This window comes from Pelmatolapia mariae, linkage group LG6 (assembly GCF_036321145.2).
Source record: "Pelmatolapia mariae isolate MD_Pm_ZW linkage group LG6, Pm_UMD_F_2, whole genome shotgun sequence".
NCBI lineage: Eukaryota > Metazoa > Chordata > Actinopteri > Cichliformes > Cichlidae > Pelmatolapia > Pelmatolapia mariae.
In genome coordinates, this window is record NC_086232.1 from 19,721,677 (window position 1) to 19,738,242 (window position 16,566).

At 38.1% G+C, this 16,566-nt stretch overlaps 1 protein-coding gene across 9 annotated transcripts in view; it reads left to right on the top strand.

The window, feature by feature from the left end:
• Positions 1-5,227: 5,227 nt before the first annotated feature.
• Positions 5,228-16,566, top strand: part of fam13a (family with sequence similarity 13 member A) — a 50,909-nt gene continuing 39,570 nt past the window's right edge. For 2 of the 9 annotated variants that reach the window (XM_063476116.1, XM_063476117.1), the window contains exons 1-4: positions 5,228-5,488; positions 9,302-9,497; positions 12,019-12,228; positions 14,256-14,436. In XM_063476116.1, coding sequence (XP_063332186.1) covers positions 5,462-5,488; positions 9,302-9,497; positions 12,019-12,228; positions 14,256-14,436 — 614 coding nt within the window. In that variant the 5' untranslated portion in view covers positions 5,228-5,461. The remainder of the gene's footprint in view (positions 5,489-9,301; positions 9,498-12,018; positions 12,229-14,255; positions 14,437-16,566) is intronic. The other 7 variants (XM_063476119.1, XM_063476123.1, XM_063476120.1 and 4 more) reach the window with 4 other exon arrangements.

The following is a 16,566-nucleotide window of genomic DNA, read 5'->3' on the forward strand; positions in this document are numbered from 1 at the left end:
TCATAGATTTACATTTATTAGTCTGTTATTGCATTTTGCAACAATTAATGCATTGTCATAAATTTTTGAATTTATCATTAAAAATGCATAGAGTGTTAATTGGTTTGTGGAAGCTACCATGTTGCCCCGCCATCTTGAATATAATGGCCGAGACAGATCGTCTTTAAAGCTAATGACGTATATGTATAGGGTTAGATACTAACACATAGTAATACACCACAGTCAGAGAAGAAAGGAACTTGTAGCCCTTTATGTGAAATGGAGGCAAATTTTATTTATATCTTAAGATATGAAGGATCTGAGAATGGGCCCCCTTCACCAAAGAAGAAGAAAAAAATGCTAAGGAAAGACACATTACCAGCTACTTAATAAAATGTCCTCCTAACATCAAGGCTCATCTCCTAAACTGAAGTCAAGGCTCTAACACCTGAATTGTGCATAAACATGCTCATTTTTTCTTGATGTTATTGCAATTACTTATTGTCAGCAGATTAGACATGCAGCAGTCTCTGGACAGCCAACAAGAGCTAGCTAGACAACAGCTGGTTATAAGCTAATATTATACCAGCTAATGTTAGGCTTGAGTATCCTAAAAATCACACTTTTACTTAAACATTTTAATTACATTCTCACACTGTATGAGAGTTTTTATATATATATATATATATATATATATATATTTAGTCCAAGAAATATAAGATCCACTTCAAAGAAAGTTTTACTAACAGTATCTAGCAGTAGCTAACAGCAGCTAAGCTAAGCTGTTTTTGGCTTTGTTAGTAGCTAACAAAGCCAAAAACAGCAGTGCTTACTGACAGAAAAAGTTCAGGATATCCTGAAGAAAGTCACTTCAGTATCGCTGTCATTTACAGAATTGAGTTTCACTTGCTTATTTATTTATATAAGTCTTTACACAAAGTTTGACAGCCTCATCCAGCGTAAACAGATATGGACGCATTGAATGGCAGCCACTGTAGCTAGGATTATGCACTTGAATTGAGAGTTAACTGCAACCTGAGTTTTTGCAAACTGTAATGTTACATTTGTGATGTTCTTTGCAAATACAGGTAAATTCTGTAAATACTTGATACAAATAACAATCTGAACCTACTGAAAATTTCTTGCCAATTTATTTGTGTATTTGGTGCAAATATAAATGAACACAATGTTTCAAGTTCAAATTTTAAATCACTAATTTACAAGTTGTAATTTCAGTTTACAGACTAAACATTGTGGTGTTAAGGTTTAGACCCTGCAAGGTTTGGCATCACTTTGAATGAGACTCCTGCAACTGTCATCACATCTGCCTAGTTCACCTTCAGAGTGGTTGTTGGTCCCAATGTTGAAAACAGCAGCAGTTTTAAGCCTGTCTGGCACAAGGAGTAGGCGAATTGTGACACAGCTGATATCTTGTCATAGTTCACCAAAATACAGAGACTGACACAAGCCTCTGAGTGTTGGGGCATGCAGTTATATTTCACAGTTAAAAACAGTATAATGGTAACCAAGCTGACAGTATTACACTGTAATGCTTAAATTTACTGTGTCATAAATATCTTTTACTGTAAGAAAAACTGCTGTTGTAGTTTAAAGAAGCTATGCTGCTGGTTAATCAAGCACCCAGTACTACTGTGCCTCATTTATTCTTTACTTAAAATATATTTACTGTATGACTCGTATAGATATTATAATAAATGGTGCACTTTCTTTTCCCAGTCTGGCCAGAAAATTGTGGAAACCCAGAGGTGAAACCTAGCACAGCCACTGTGAGAGTTGTAAATGGTGTAGAGGCGATCCCCCACTCCTGGCCCTGGCAAGTCTCTATGCAGGTACTGTCAGCTCCTGTTCTGCATGACAGTCAGTGAAAGAGCAGATCTTTTCTTCTATAAATATTCATGTCTCTCTTTTTTAGGCTTCACCGTTCTCTCCTATACCTTACATGCATGGCTGTGGAGGCTCTTTGATTCATGAAGAATGGATCCTGACTGCTGCTCACTGTTTCATGTTGTAAGATATAACTACAAAACTCTCTAAATGATAGGAATTTAAATAGCACACAGTTTTTGAAAGTGATTATACCTGATAAATCTGAAGTTACAATTCATTAAATGAAAGTGTAAAGAAATGGGAGATATCACCTGAATCTGTATCTTCCCTCAGCTTTATAGCTCTCGTTATAATGAGTTTAACCCTTACATACAGTTATGTGAGCTTTGTTCATACAAAAGCTAAAGTTAGGAACTAGCTGGAGTAATCAGTACGGATCAATGACTGTCGAAATCAGACGAAACTGTAGAGACCTTTTAGATTCAATCATTAGTAAAGTCAGCAAAAGCTAAAAGAGAAGCTGAAGAAAAAATAAAAACCTGTTCTGTCTCCTTCACATTTATCTTTCACTTGATTTCCAGCCCACTGAATGTACCCTCCTTCTGGCGCATGTGCCTGGGGAAGCACCACATGAACTCCTCCATGGACATTCCCTCAACTGAGGAATGCTACAAGGTGGATACCATCATTCGCCACAAAGGATTTGTCTACGAGCAGGATCCCAATGACATCACCAACGACATAGCCCTGGTTCACTTGGCCAAACCTGTCAATATGACAAGAGAGATCAGCCCCATCTGCTTGCCGAAACCCGGGGTCGTGATGCCTGCTGGGACACCGTGCTTTGTCACCGGCTGGGGAGACGAGAAGGGTAAAAACAGTCATGCATTTCCAACCCTCCTTCGGTCTGTACTTGTACTATAAAATTAGGAACATCCTGTCTCAGTGATGCTGAGAAACTAGTCATAAAAAAACACAACAGAAAGAAAAGAAAGAAATAACAACTTTCAATTGTCCAGTTACTTTTGAGCCTCTGAAAATACGGGACAACTTATAAAAGTGGCTGTAGTTCATAAACAGTTAATGCAATACGTTTGTTAAAGCCCTGGAATTAAAGCTGAACGTTTACACTTCAATTACATCTTGATTGTTTGATTTTAAATGCACTCTGATAGTCTAAAAAAGCCAATAATACACTAAATTGAGTCTCTGCCCAGAAACGTCAGGCTGGATCAGTGACCCTGAGCTATTCTTACTTATGCTGCTATAGGCTCAGATTGCTGAGGACTTCCTATTTAATTTCCAATCCCCACTATTGTGATTAACTTTTGTCTACTTTCTTCCGTATTCATTTTTTATGATGTTTGTTGTTCCTAGTCTCTGTATGATCCTGTTTCCTCATTCTATCTTCCTCATTACTGCCTCCCTGAGCCTGGTTCAGCTGGAGGTCCCCTGCTGTTAAAACAAGGGGGTACACACATAAAACCCCCACTTTTTGGCATCCAGCAGTAGTGATGACTTTAGATTTAGTGATACAATATGTAAAACAAAATTGTTAGTGTAAACATGTTTGTGTTATTTTCTGCAATTTCTATGATGTAAAGATTTTAATTTGTTCTTCTTATATTTAGGTAACCTGTTCCCCAAAGTGGCCGAGAAGCTTAATCAGGCAGCGCTGCCTGTTATTGACTTCGAAACCTGCAGTAAGCCTGCTTACTGGTGGGACACCCTCAGGCCCTCCATGATCTGTGCCGGCTACGAGTCCCCAGATGAGCTCAAGTCAGCCTGTCAGGTTTGATGACACATTTAGAAAAGAGTATTTGCTTGAATTAAGGATGCACTGACGTTTGGACAATATATCGATGCATCCATCATCTAAGTGGACACACTGAAAGTTGTTAGGAGACGATGAGACTGTTGTTCACTGTTTAAATTCCTTCCGAGTTATTTAAAAGCATTACGTAAGTGTGCCGGCCTCTCTTCGTCTTTTATGCAGCTCCCTGAAAACGGTTTTGTTTGCGGTCATTCAGCCTTGATCTCAATGGCTGCTGCCCAGTTTGCAGGCGTAATTAGACAGAAGAACACAGAAACATTATTCGCCAGCCTTAATGAGCAGCTGCTAGAAATGCAGCAATGTGAAAAATGTGAAGTTTTACATTTTAGGAGCTTCATAAAGCACGATTCTGACATTTGCCTCATGATTACTTTGTCAGGCTGTTAATAAAGACTGACTTCTACAAATTCAAGGTCATGGAGACGATTTACAGCAGCTGCCAAAATCTAATGTTCTGCCGTGCATCATAAGTAGATCTTTGCTGATTTCTTTGTCCCGCTGTCTCCTGGTAGGGTGACTCCGGCGGTCCTCTCGCCTGCACAGCTGCCACTGCTGCTGGAGGTACAAACACACCCTGGGAGGTGCACGGCATCGTCAGCTTTGGAGCTGAGGGCTGCATCAGAGACAAGAAACCATCAGTGTTTACCCGCGTTTCTGCCTTCAGTGACTGGATCGACAGCAACATCAAGAAGTATATTTATGAAAGCGGAAAAGCTTTTTAAAGCTGACATCTTTAGGTAGAGATTGTTCCATGTTTAGATTTATTTTTCTCTCTTTAAAACCCCCTGAATGTAACAAATGCTGACCAGCAGCACCAACCTACAAGGCATCTTGCCTTGCGTCCCGTAAAATAATTTAGTAAATACCATATTGCTTGTACGTTTCTACATATTAAACACTGCTGAACATTTTAAGCAAATTATATTTAAGCAAATATTTGTAAAATAATTTGTAAAATAATGTATAAATATATCATGTATAAATAAAAAATACATATCAATAAAGCTTGCAGTTACTGTTTCCTTTTACTTTATAGTTCTGTGTTCAAAATGAATATTTTCACTGTAATAAAAAGTGTAGTGTTAAAAAAGATCAAGGTTAATAACAATTAATGGTCATTTTATATAATTTAATTGCCAGTCACTTTCTTTTTGTGTTTTAATAACTCTCTGACCAGCTGTTTATCTGTTATATTCAGTCCACAACCATACGTAAAAAAAAAAAAGAAGAAGAAGAAGAAGAACATCAAAGAACAAAAAAACAAAAGGATGGTTTAAATTTTAGATGCTGCAAATAATAGACCTTTACAAAAAATCACCATCTGTCTGATAAAACTACAGGAAGCTCTGTGTTGGGTAAAACACTTCATTTCTCTTCCAGTCACTGATTAGCTCTGTTCTCTGGTAGATGAAGGTTGCAGCACATATTTAAAGTTTTGGGGATTTAACCCCCCCTTGATCACATGACCAGGCCTCTGAGCCAATGGAAAAACTCGGCTCAGATTTCAGCCTAGGAGAAGGAGAGGAGGGGGGGAATGAAGAGGGAGGCAGAGAGAAAGAGACAAGCTCTAATCTGTGCTCATGGTCTGCCGGTAGTGACAGGACTTCCTCAGACTTTTTTTCCCCCCTGGTTGGATTATATGTGTTTTTAGAGTATCTGAATGGCTCAGTGTGAGGCGCAAAAGATTCCCAACCCTGGGAAAGTGTGTCCTGGAAAAGAGTGAGGAGCGGAGGAGGGAAGCCAGCTGTACTTTTTCTCCTCATCTTTCCCCGGAGTGCCGGCGTTTTTTTCTGTGGGAGAATGGGGGCAGGAGCTATGACCATCTGTGTGAGTAGAAACTACAAAGCTTGAGTTGACTTCCTAATCGACCTGTAATTAAGAGCTGAAGAACATATAACGGGACTGTTCTGCTCAGTGTCTGTCTACAAACTCATTTGTGATGGGGTGTGTTGTCTCTTTAAAATGTCCTGGAGGGACAAATATTCCTTTCCTAAAGTAAATCTTAACTTTCCCTTCCTCAGCTAACTTATTACCAAAAAGCCATGACTCATAGGGCTGTAATGACCAATCTACTTGCTTCTAATATAAAGAAAGTACTTCTTCTTACTGTAGGTCAACAGTACATTTATTCTAGCATCTTTAAAAAACAACAACTGTAAAAAACAAACAAACAAACAAACAACAGAAACACTGTATGTTTTATGTTTTCAGTCAACACCAGTAATTTTTTCCAAGCATGTGATCACTTCCAGAAATTTTGCCCAATGGAAATAAGAGTTGTCACCAGCACTGCACCGGGATATTCTATTTTATTTAATGTTTTTCTTCTTGCAGTAGTAACTTTGAGCTCTACAGCTGTTGCTTCAGGGTTCCTGTGGTGCTTTTGCTGCCAGTTGCTTCAATGGCCACCCACACAGGGAAGGAGGGAGGGACAAGGGAGGTGGGGGGTGGAGGAAAAGAAGGGCACATGCTTGGGCTTGCTATCCCCTTCATGAGCAAGTAGAAGACAAGCTAGATCAGGGTTGGAAAAGTCATTTCGCATTGTGGGCCACATCTTAAATTGGCAGGACGAGTGTAAAGTCATTGTAAAGTAGTTTAACTGCACATTTAATCCTCTCAGTATAAGAAAATTAAGTGCAGTTCCAACAGTACATCACAGTTTTTTCCAAACGATAAAGAAGTGCTGCTGTAGTTAATGAAAGAAATCCATCAGCACAACTGTTTTGGCTTAAATTGTAAGAAGTTAATGTGTAAAATTACGGAAAAATGTCTTGTAATCAATTGCCCAAACTGCTCTGTAATTATAAAACTGAAAGTTTTCGTTAATTCACAAAAAATGTTCTGTTTTATTTATTTATTTTACTGTGGACACTTTGGAGAAAAAAAAAAGAAACAGACATTTCTATACCTGTGAAAAAACAGGAATTTAAGTTGTTTATGTATTACTTCATTACATTGGTGTAGTATGAATGACTGTGAGGGAGTCTTTGACAGCAGGACAGGCTATAAAATTTATGAAACTTAAGTTAAAAGTGCAAAATTTTTGACCTCCTTCACATTTTCTGAAGCCTTCCAGTGGGCCGGATTGGAGTCTGCTAGGCCGATTATGGACCCCGGACCTTAAGTTTGACACCCCTATGCTAGATGGGTTGTACCGTTAGCAGTCTATTTACAGGACAATGCTTTTAAAAGATTTCACTCACCCAAAGTGTCGAAACCAAAGGATTTCCGCAGAAAATGTTTGAGACACTTCTGAAGCAAGGGGAAACAATTCCTTGCCCCAGGTCCTTGTAAATAAGTTTCCTTAATAAGTTTCCTTTTCACTGTCAGATGTTGTGTGTGAAAGTGTGAAAATATCTTAAAAACGGGGGAGGGGACGAGCATCTTTGGCTGAATCCCAGTAACAATAGAGGCGATTGTGTTTGCATTCAAATTGCTGAGGGGAAACTTAAAAAAAACCAAAACCTGCTATAAAACTTTTCATCTCAGTGTTTGCCTGCTGTGTGAATTCAGAAGCAAGACTGCGATTCATTTCTATCTGCCATGATGATGATAGTAAAGGAAGATTTAGTGGGACATCTGCTCTGTCGGGCCCCTTACAGTCAGTCTCACAGTCAGACTTAGCTCAGACCAGCTTAACTCCTTAACACCTGCAACAGTAGTAGCACAGGAGTCTAGACTGTAACTCTGAGAGGTCCAACTATGGCCACATAAACTCAATTATATACATAAACAATCATTTGTGCAAGCAGAAAATCTAAAGATTAATGAAGATAGTTTGTGTTTAGCTTGTCTGGCAGCTATTAAGACATGTCCAGCCTTTATAAATGCTGATTTAAGTGATAATGTATGTTGTATTAACACAGTCGGAGCATCTGCCACGCTAAAGATTTTGTCTCCTTACCCATCTTAGCACCATCTGTGAGGTGGGTTTTAATCAGCAGATGACTCTAGCTTCTGTGTCTTAGCAAGTGGTGAGTAAAGGAAAAAAAATCATATTACAACCATCGTGCCACTATGGACCTTATTGTAGCCACATTTTAACCCAGGTCTCTTCTGATCTTTGACATGCTGAAAAATAAAGCCGTTGCCAGTCAGATGATTTCCACGTGTTATTGCATGGTGGATGAAAATCTGATGGTACTTTCTTTGTTCAGAATTCCATCAGTTTTGACAAGATCCCTGAAATGCAGCCCCAAACAATAACAGTACATGTTCACGACAGTCTATCACATCTGTTGCCCTCATTTTTCAGTCCAGATTTTGTGTAATTTGGCATACATCATCATCTTTTTGCCCTGCTCCCCTTCCTTAAGAATGGCTTCCTGACAGTCATCTTTCCTCTGAGACCATTTCTGATGAGGCTTCAGTGAACGGTAGATGGCTCAACTAAACGACCAGACACATCGCTCAGGTCCTTTGTCAGGCTGTTGCTGGAATTTTCCTGTTTCATCATCAGATGAGTAGTTTAACAAAAAATAAATAAATCAATTCCTCTGAAAATGCTCAGGTACAAGGACTGAAAATGAGTGAAAAAGCAGCTGATGTGCAAAGATTAAGATTACGTTAAAAATGTAAAAGAAAGTTTGGCTCCTTGGAAGCAAAATATTAAAGAAATATGGAGTGACTCAAGACTTTTGCTCAGGACTGTAAATATGCTGAATGAACGAGTAATTTGCTGGAAAGTTATGGTTTGCTCTCAGAGACAGACAACAAGCAAGTGTATCTTAAAGTCTCTGTATGCAGATACAAAGACCATGGGGATGCTGTTTGCCTCAGTATCTTACCAGGTAAACATTATATTCAGGTTTTGAATCGGGTCAGCTTGGCTAAGAGCACATAAAGTGTAAAACCTAACTAAGTGTATCAAAACACCTGCTGTACTTAACTTCAATTCTTAGTTACCTGAGTACTGTTAGTATTTTTTGGTACACCTAAAAGAAAAATGCTGCTCTATTTACTCCTTTACATTTAATGTGATAATCATATATAAAATGAGACATATGGGTCTATAGCTATATGTATTGAATAGCCTATGTGAAGTAAACAATTATATATAAGTAGCAAATCAGAAAATGTAATAATATGTTTTTCCATATTATATTTTGTATTTATTTCTCAATGAGATTAGCAATGGAAAATGTAATTTTACTTGTAGTACAATGAGCCTCTCCACTTAAGGTATTAAATCAGTCATTCTGTCTGATCTCATATCCTTACTATCATTCAGATTCCTGTCAGCTGAGCATATATCACATGTGCTTCTCTAAATATGTGCTCATATGCCTATTTGTGCATGTGTGTGTGTGCATGTGTGTGTGTGTGTGTGTGTGTGTCACTCTGGCAATGTCTTTAACCAAAGATGTGTTGCGAGGTAACCTGATATTTGTCGTAGCAACTCATGCACAGCCAGCCCTCCTCTTTATCGTCCCTGCAGCTCTCAGCACACGGTGTCCTGTAAGAGCATGGCAGAGTAACTAAAAGAGCTCTGCGTGTAGTCAGCCACTTCATGAGCAGCAGCACACACATTCTACTCTTTGGGATGAAGTGCGCTTTCCTGTGTAACAGGTGTCTACAAAGATGTCTGTCTCTGTTTCCATAGTGTCAGTGTCTGACTGCTGCTGTCTGCTCTCCCTGCAGCACAACAAGGCTGCGGTGCAGGTTAAAGAGGACATGAAGAAGATGGTCCAGATGCCCATCCCGAGACCCAGGATAGTCGCACCCAAGCACACCAAGGTGTTTGGAGCGTCTCTGTTTGAGCTGCGAAACCAGGGGCTGCTGGAGGATGGAGTGCCTCTGGTGGTGCGGAGGATGGTGGAGCATCTCCGCAAGCATGGTGAGGCAAAAATGCATGAGAGCACTGGAGGAGAAGTGCAACCTTTGGCTATCTATTTTTTTCTTTGAGTTTTTGCTGAATACAATTGGTCTTGCATGCTGAGAAGATGGTGCACATACATTTTTGAACATCCAGTCTCACTGGTGTCACTACATAAATACAGCTTTATAGTGCCATCTAGGTTTTCTTGTATTACATAATTTGTTCTAAATAAATCATACAGTTATACAATAATCAGAAACCTCATTATGTCAATCCTCTGAGTCTCATTAATATGAGCCGGATAAAAATTAGACCAGAGCAACTTTACTAGACCACTGAAATAGAGTTAAATGTTTTTTTGTCATTGCATGCATTATTAATATTTCTCACAGACTTGCCATCTCACTCTTCAATTAGTTACTCTTAATAAACAGCCACAATCATTTTAATACTTCATCATTTAATTTGCTGCAGACAAAAACAATGCAAAGTTGAATCACTTTCACAAGCTTAAAAATCCCCAAGTTTCCATCATCATCATCTAAAAACCAGATATATAGAAAACAAAAGAGACTAAATATGTAATAGTTTTCAATGAGACGAACAATTTAAAAAGCAAATTTGTTGCTAAATAAATAAATATAATCACACAAATCCACAGCTCTTGCTTTGACAAACGATCAGCCAACAGATTTCTCCAGAAAAAATGTGTATAGATATTAATATATAAAATGATCAACTATAACGCATAGTTAAAAAACAAAAACAAAACAGAACTTGAAAATTTCTATATTAACCTACATTATTTTCTGTAGTTCTTCTGTTTGAACACTAGATGTCCCTACAAGAAAACGATATCCTACTCAGGTCAACTGAAAACATAGGCCTCATTTAAAGCAATTATTGGAGTGTGTTTAATTTGACTTAAACTCGCTGTGCAATTATTTCACTGGCCTATGTATTTAAAGACTGTCTCATAACCAGGTAAGGTAAGCATGGAGGGAAATAATATAATTCCTTATGGGCCAACAAACATAGATAGCCTACATGTTAGAGCTGTGGATGTCGCCTTTGAGATTTCTTCCTCTATTAAGTCACCCTGAAGGACAAATTTCATTTTTGCAAGTAGTGCTTAAAGCAATTAATTTTTTAATTGGTTCTTGTTTTGTTTTGTTTATTTATTTATTTTTAAGAAATAAATGTATAATCCAGGGAATAACGCTGTCACTTATTTCTGAATAGTATTATTTGGCCAGAAAATAGTTCCAAATAACTACAACTATTATTATGGGTATTAGTGCGCCATTTTATTAGCTGTTAAAAACAAAACTTCAAGGGTCTACAACATGAGTTGAAATCTTTTAGTAAGAATTTTTTTAAAATATTTTATCATAGTATTATTATTATTATTTTGTTATAAAATACTAAGTGTGACAAAGTAAGGTTAGCAACAGGTGTTGATAAGGCAAAAGACAGTTGTTAAGGTTTTAGCAAGCACTTAGCAACGCTAACTAGCAACATAATCAAAACAGATACCAAAAAAACAAAACACTGACAGCTATTAACACAAATGTAAGCTGCTAATTTCATGTTCACAGACTAGGAGGTAAGGTTTCATAACAGTGTTTTTAGTAAATTGCCATGAATAAGCCTTACTATAGCCTTAGTGCGTTTAGACTAATTAAAATAGTCATAATGCTAACAGCAAATACAAAAGTGTAGTTATTTAATACTAAAATGGCATACAACCCCCCCCCCCAAGCTAATTGTGAGTTTGGCAATAAAGTAAAAAGAAAATATTCCTGACTAGTATCTGTTAAGTTACACTAAATTAAAATTTTCATATATAAGAATGTCACTTGGTGCTATTTTTTTCTCAGTGTGTTGTTGACCTGCTCAATATAAAGAATTAAAAAATAAAAAGGTGGTTAACGGATAAACTTTTAGATTTTATATTTTTCACAATAGGAACACTTTTTGGTCACAAAAATGCCTTTACATGAAGGAAATTCAGACTTGATAGCAGTGCCAGGATGTAACAGTGGGTCAGAAAAGATCCTTGCAAGTCATGGTTACAGTGCAAATCTGCAAATTGCTCTATATTCTCTGAGAATGTAAAGTCTGCTACCAAGGAAGAACTTACATTTAGTATTTAAGAAAAATAAAATGTTTTTAATAATGATTTAGTTTAGTTTTATTTGGATAGCACCAAATCACAACATCAGTCACCTCAAGCCCCCTTATATTGTAAGGTAAAAATCCTATAATATTACGAGAGAAAACCCCAACAATCAGACTGCCCCCTTTAAGCAAGCACTTGGCAACAGTGGGAAGGAAAAACTCCCTTTTAACAGGAAAAAACCTCTGGCAGAATCAGGCTCAGGAAGGGTCGAGACCAGCCTGCAGTCTGAGAGCACAGTGCTCTGTTAGGGTGATATGGTACTTTGAGGTCATAAGATAAGATGGGGACTGATCATTCAAGACCTTGTAAGTGAGGATTTCTTTATTTGTAATATTTTTTGTCTCTTAACTCCTCCAGCACTGCATCAGGAAGGTCTGTTCAGGGTAAATGGAAACGTCCGTGCTGTGGAGACCCTGAAGCAGCATTTGGAGGGTGGTGGTGATGTGAACCTGCTCTCTGAATCTGATTCGTGTACTGTTGCCAGCTTGCTCAAACAGTACCTGAGAGATCTCCCCGGGGGTCTGGTAGTCGTGACAGTCCAGCAGGCACTAATACAGCACTATCAAGGTAAATCACCAACATGTAGTCCTACTTTTTGTGCTATTGTTTTTATAGGCAGTGTATAAAAATTATCCTGCAACATGTGTGGGTCAGTGTTTTTGTTTTTTTGACTGGCAAAATGTGATCATGTCGATATTATTGGATACACCTCTCCAGTGTAATGTAGATCTGGGTCATGACTCTGACTGGATGATCAGCAAGACTATCTTTAGCTGGTGAATTTTACGATTAGCCGCGCAGTCGTCTACAGCAGGCGGAGCATTTATATACTGTGTTTGCTTGTGAGAGAGGGTGGTAATATGAAGGGTGATGGACCAGATTTTTCTGGTAATAAACCTTTGAGGTCATAAAAGCTAAAGTGAGTCATTTAGCAAGAAAAGCATCTGCGATCGCTCCCAGCTTCAGTGCTAGGTTTAATCCGTTTGACGGGAGTGGTGTATACTTTATCTGCTGCATTCCCTTTGCTTTCATAGACCCCATGAATGTCGGCCTGAGTAGTGACGCTGCTCCTGACGATAACTGGTGAATAAGATTATTTTGCTGGCTTTTGTTAAACTGTTTTGTTTCTACCAGGCGTATTTCATTAATTTATCCAGAGAAAATCCCAAGCAGTTGGTTATTAAATCTTTCTGAATGCCAGGATTTTCTGCATTACACATTTTATGACATGACAAAACCTTTAGAACTATTTAAAAAAAAGTTGCTATTGCTATCAGATTTAAATCAAAGAACTTAAGACTGGTATTAATCTTTTTTATTTCAAATTAAAAGAAAAATAAATGATTTTGATTCTGACTTTTTGCAGAAGAAAATATTATTCTCATATGGACAGTTTAGGATTATCAATGTTTAATGGCAGTAGTCAACCCTTTTGTTGTCTCTTATTTGTGTATAGTTAAGTTAAATAACTTTGTAGCATTGAGCTATATTTCATCACATATTTGTCTATAATACTTTTGCTATGTCTCTACTATATTTTCCCAGAGCTGCTAAAAATATTATATTCTATATTTAAATACATATTTTTCCTCCTATTATTTCTTTATATTTTTGCAACCACTGAAAGTTTTTCTAATTCTGCTGAAGCAGCAATTCAGACCTCATGGAAAAGTATATGATAACCTAGTGTATATGGTTACATTTTGTATGTACATATGCATGCAACACGAGATGTATACTCAATCAGCTCTTGCTGTAGAAACACCAGACCCTATTTTGGTTAAGTCAAGATCTTAAACACTACATAAATAACAACAACTAATACATTTTCATTCTCATTTAAATTAGTATCTTTAATTTCTAGTATACTTTCATGCATGGTGTTACTTTCTCTTGTGTTGTCCCCCTGTGTCCTGTTTGTCCTGTTTCCTCTGTTTATGTCCAGTGTACATATCTGTTAAAACATAACCTTTTCTTGCCCTAAAATATATCAATAATAAACATACAGGTGGACACACACACACACACACACACACACACACACAGAATCTGAACTTTACTCAGCTGTCAAAAGAGCAGCCGTGAAAGCTCTAGGCGATTACTGCCCGTCTCCAAACTGAGACAGATGTACCCACATACCCACATTCATACGCATGCATGCACATTCACATAGACCTACAGTGCACACTCACAACGTTTGCGTCACTAAGTCATTTGGGATCAGCAGTCGTATCCGTTTATCCACCTCTGACCCAATTATGTACCCCCAGTAATAGCATCAACATATTTTGAGGCAGTAATGCTCAGGTATTAGAAGTCACCATAACCCAAGATTAGATATTATAGAGGGATAGTGGATTGAGCTGTTACTCCCTTCTGGAGATAGGCTGTAATAGTATTCATTATACTTGGAATTTTACTTGGATGGTTGTTAATTAATTTTGTGTAAACAGACCAAAGCAGAATGCCCTTGTTAATGAAAAACTTAAAGCACAAGTGCATTACTAACCTTTCCACTAAAGGTTGTTTGCCAGGGATTTCATAAACTACACACATTGAATTAAAAAAAATCCTATAACCTTTTGTATCTGTAGAGCGTGGTGGTGATGATGACACCTGGGCAGATGTGAGACAACTTCTCCTGCAGCTTCCAGATGTCCACTACAGTCTCCTGCACTACCTCTGCCACTTCCTCACCCTTGTGGAGAGCAGCCACAAGGACAACCGCATGACTGCCCTCAACCTCGCCACTGTGTTTGGACCCAGCGTGTTCCAGTGAGTGAAACATTTCTTTAGATTAGATGTGGTTAAACAGTCCAAATACACACCTGTGCACCATATCACTCCATGAAAGAGGGCATTTCTTCTTGCTGAAAGCTGTAGTCATTATAGTCACAGCCTTCTGGCCATCCATCAGTTTTCTTCCGCTTATCCAATCCACAAAGGCCCCGCTTGCCTTGTGGATTTGAACTCAGGACCTCCTCCTGTTAGCCAGCACAGTGCTAACCACTACACCCACTGTACCTGGTGCCTCATTTATAAAAATGTGAGAATTTTACACTCAAATTTATACTTTGAATTTCCATAAAATAAAATGCTTTTTTTAAGCCGATTCTATGTTTTTTGTTGTGTATTTTTGTATAAATGCCTTTTTATACACAGTTTTCATGCAATTTCACTGTTTACATGAAATAAATCAGTGTTGATTCACCAGTTTTGTAGTCTGATTAATAAACAAGGGCTCTGCCTCTGTCACATTGCCTTACACGTGAAAAATCCCTGGTTCAAGACATAGACTCCTAGTGCCGCCCTCAATCCTGGATAAATGGAAAGGTTGCGTCAGAAAAGGCATCCAGTGTAAAATCCAGTGTTTGGCCAGAAGGTGATGCTGTAGTTTACTGAGTGAGTAGAGAAGCAGATTGTCAGGAAAGCATAAAAATTTCATGTTTTGAAGAATAAAGTGCTAAAAATAAAGGGTGAGGAAGTAGCAGAGGTAGCAGAAGAGTGGATGATTATAAATTAAATATAAGTTACCACAAATTTAAAGGCAGTCAGTAGTTTTTTTTTTGTTTTGTTTTTTTCAATTAACTGACTTAACAAAGGTCACTCAGAAAGCTAATCAGTTTGATTTACCTGTGCATTTAAAATACAAAGCACAAGTTCAGCTTGGTACCCTTGCACAGTGATTCTCTCTGTTGCATGATAAGTCTACATAACTGGGTTGCATGAATCTTTTACACTTCCCGGCCTTTTCCTGTTTACAGATGTGAAAATGTTCAGAAATATATTATACAGTATGTGGTCGTGTCTCAGGCTTCTGAGCTCAATTTTTTAATTTTCTGTTAGGCTTACTCGGCGGCCAGTTTTAATGTTAGTAACCTATACTAGTTAGTAATAAATAGTATTTGCTAGTAGTGGGCTGGACCCCCTTTTTGCTATATGAGCTGCATATCCATGTTGTGAATCTCCCAGTCTTCACATCCCGAAGGTGCTGTGTAGATTGAGACCTGGTGACTGTGCAGGCCTTTTGAGTACAATGAACTCATTGAACCCGCTGATTCAAGAAACCAGTCTTTGTGACATGACATCCTGTCCTGCTGAAAAAAGCAAACAGAAGACCGATACACTCGGGTAATAATGGGATGGTTGATAATAACTGACTCAAAGTGTGCAAAGACCATACCATACCAAGACCAAGACAAGACCATACCATGTAACTGTAGTGTTCTCCGGACTGATAACCAGCGGGAATCTCCAGCGATAAATTGGTTAATTAAGGCCGGGATTCCCATGGAAACTGATATCAGAGAAACTGTAATGGATACTCTTTCATACTGTACAGTCTGTTCTCTTCAGACTGTGTAGAGGTTATATAATTAGACCTACAGATAGGCCCGCAGCCCAGTGTACATCTCACACAGCTGTTCGGCAGTATCATACAAACTTGTTATAGAAGGATTCAGTCTGACAACTTGGGGACTTACTTTCTATTTCAGTATCAAGATTACAGCTTAGTCGTGTTTGTTCCGTACAGATTGTTGCTTTTATTGCTGCTACTATAGTTAGGTTCAAAAGGTATAGTCAACCCATGAATTCAAGTTATGTTGTTTTGGTGTTAGCTTTAGATCTACAGATGTCTGATTTCTTCTTAAATTTAATGAAAGTGACATTTTTCTTTTCCTCCAAACTACACATAATTCCTTATTACTTTACAGAAATCCATGAACAGGGCATATATAAACATTAATGCTTCCCCTAACCAGACCTTAAAGGTTAGCTCGCTTTCCCTGATGCTAGTATTTGCTGGTACTGGGTTGGACCACCTTTTTGCTATATGAGCAAAGGTGCTCAATAGAATGAGATCTGGTGACTGTGGAGGCTTTTTGAGTACAGTGAACTCACTGA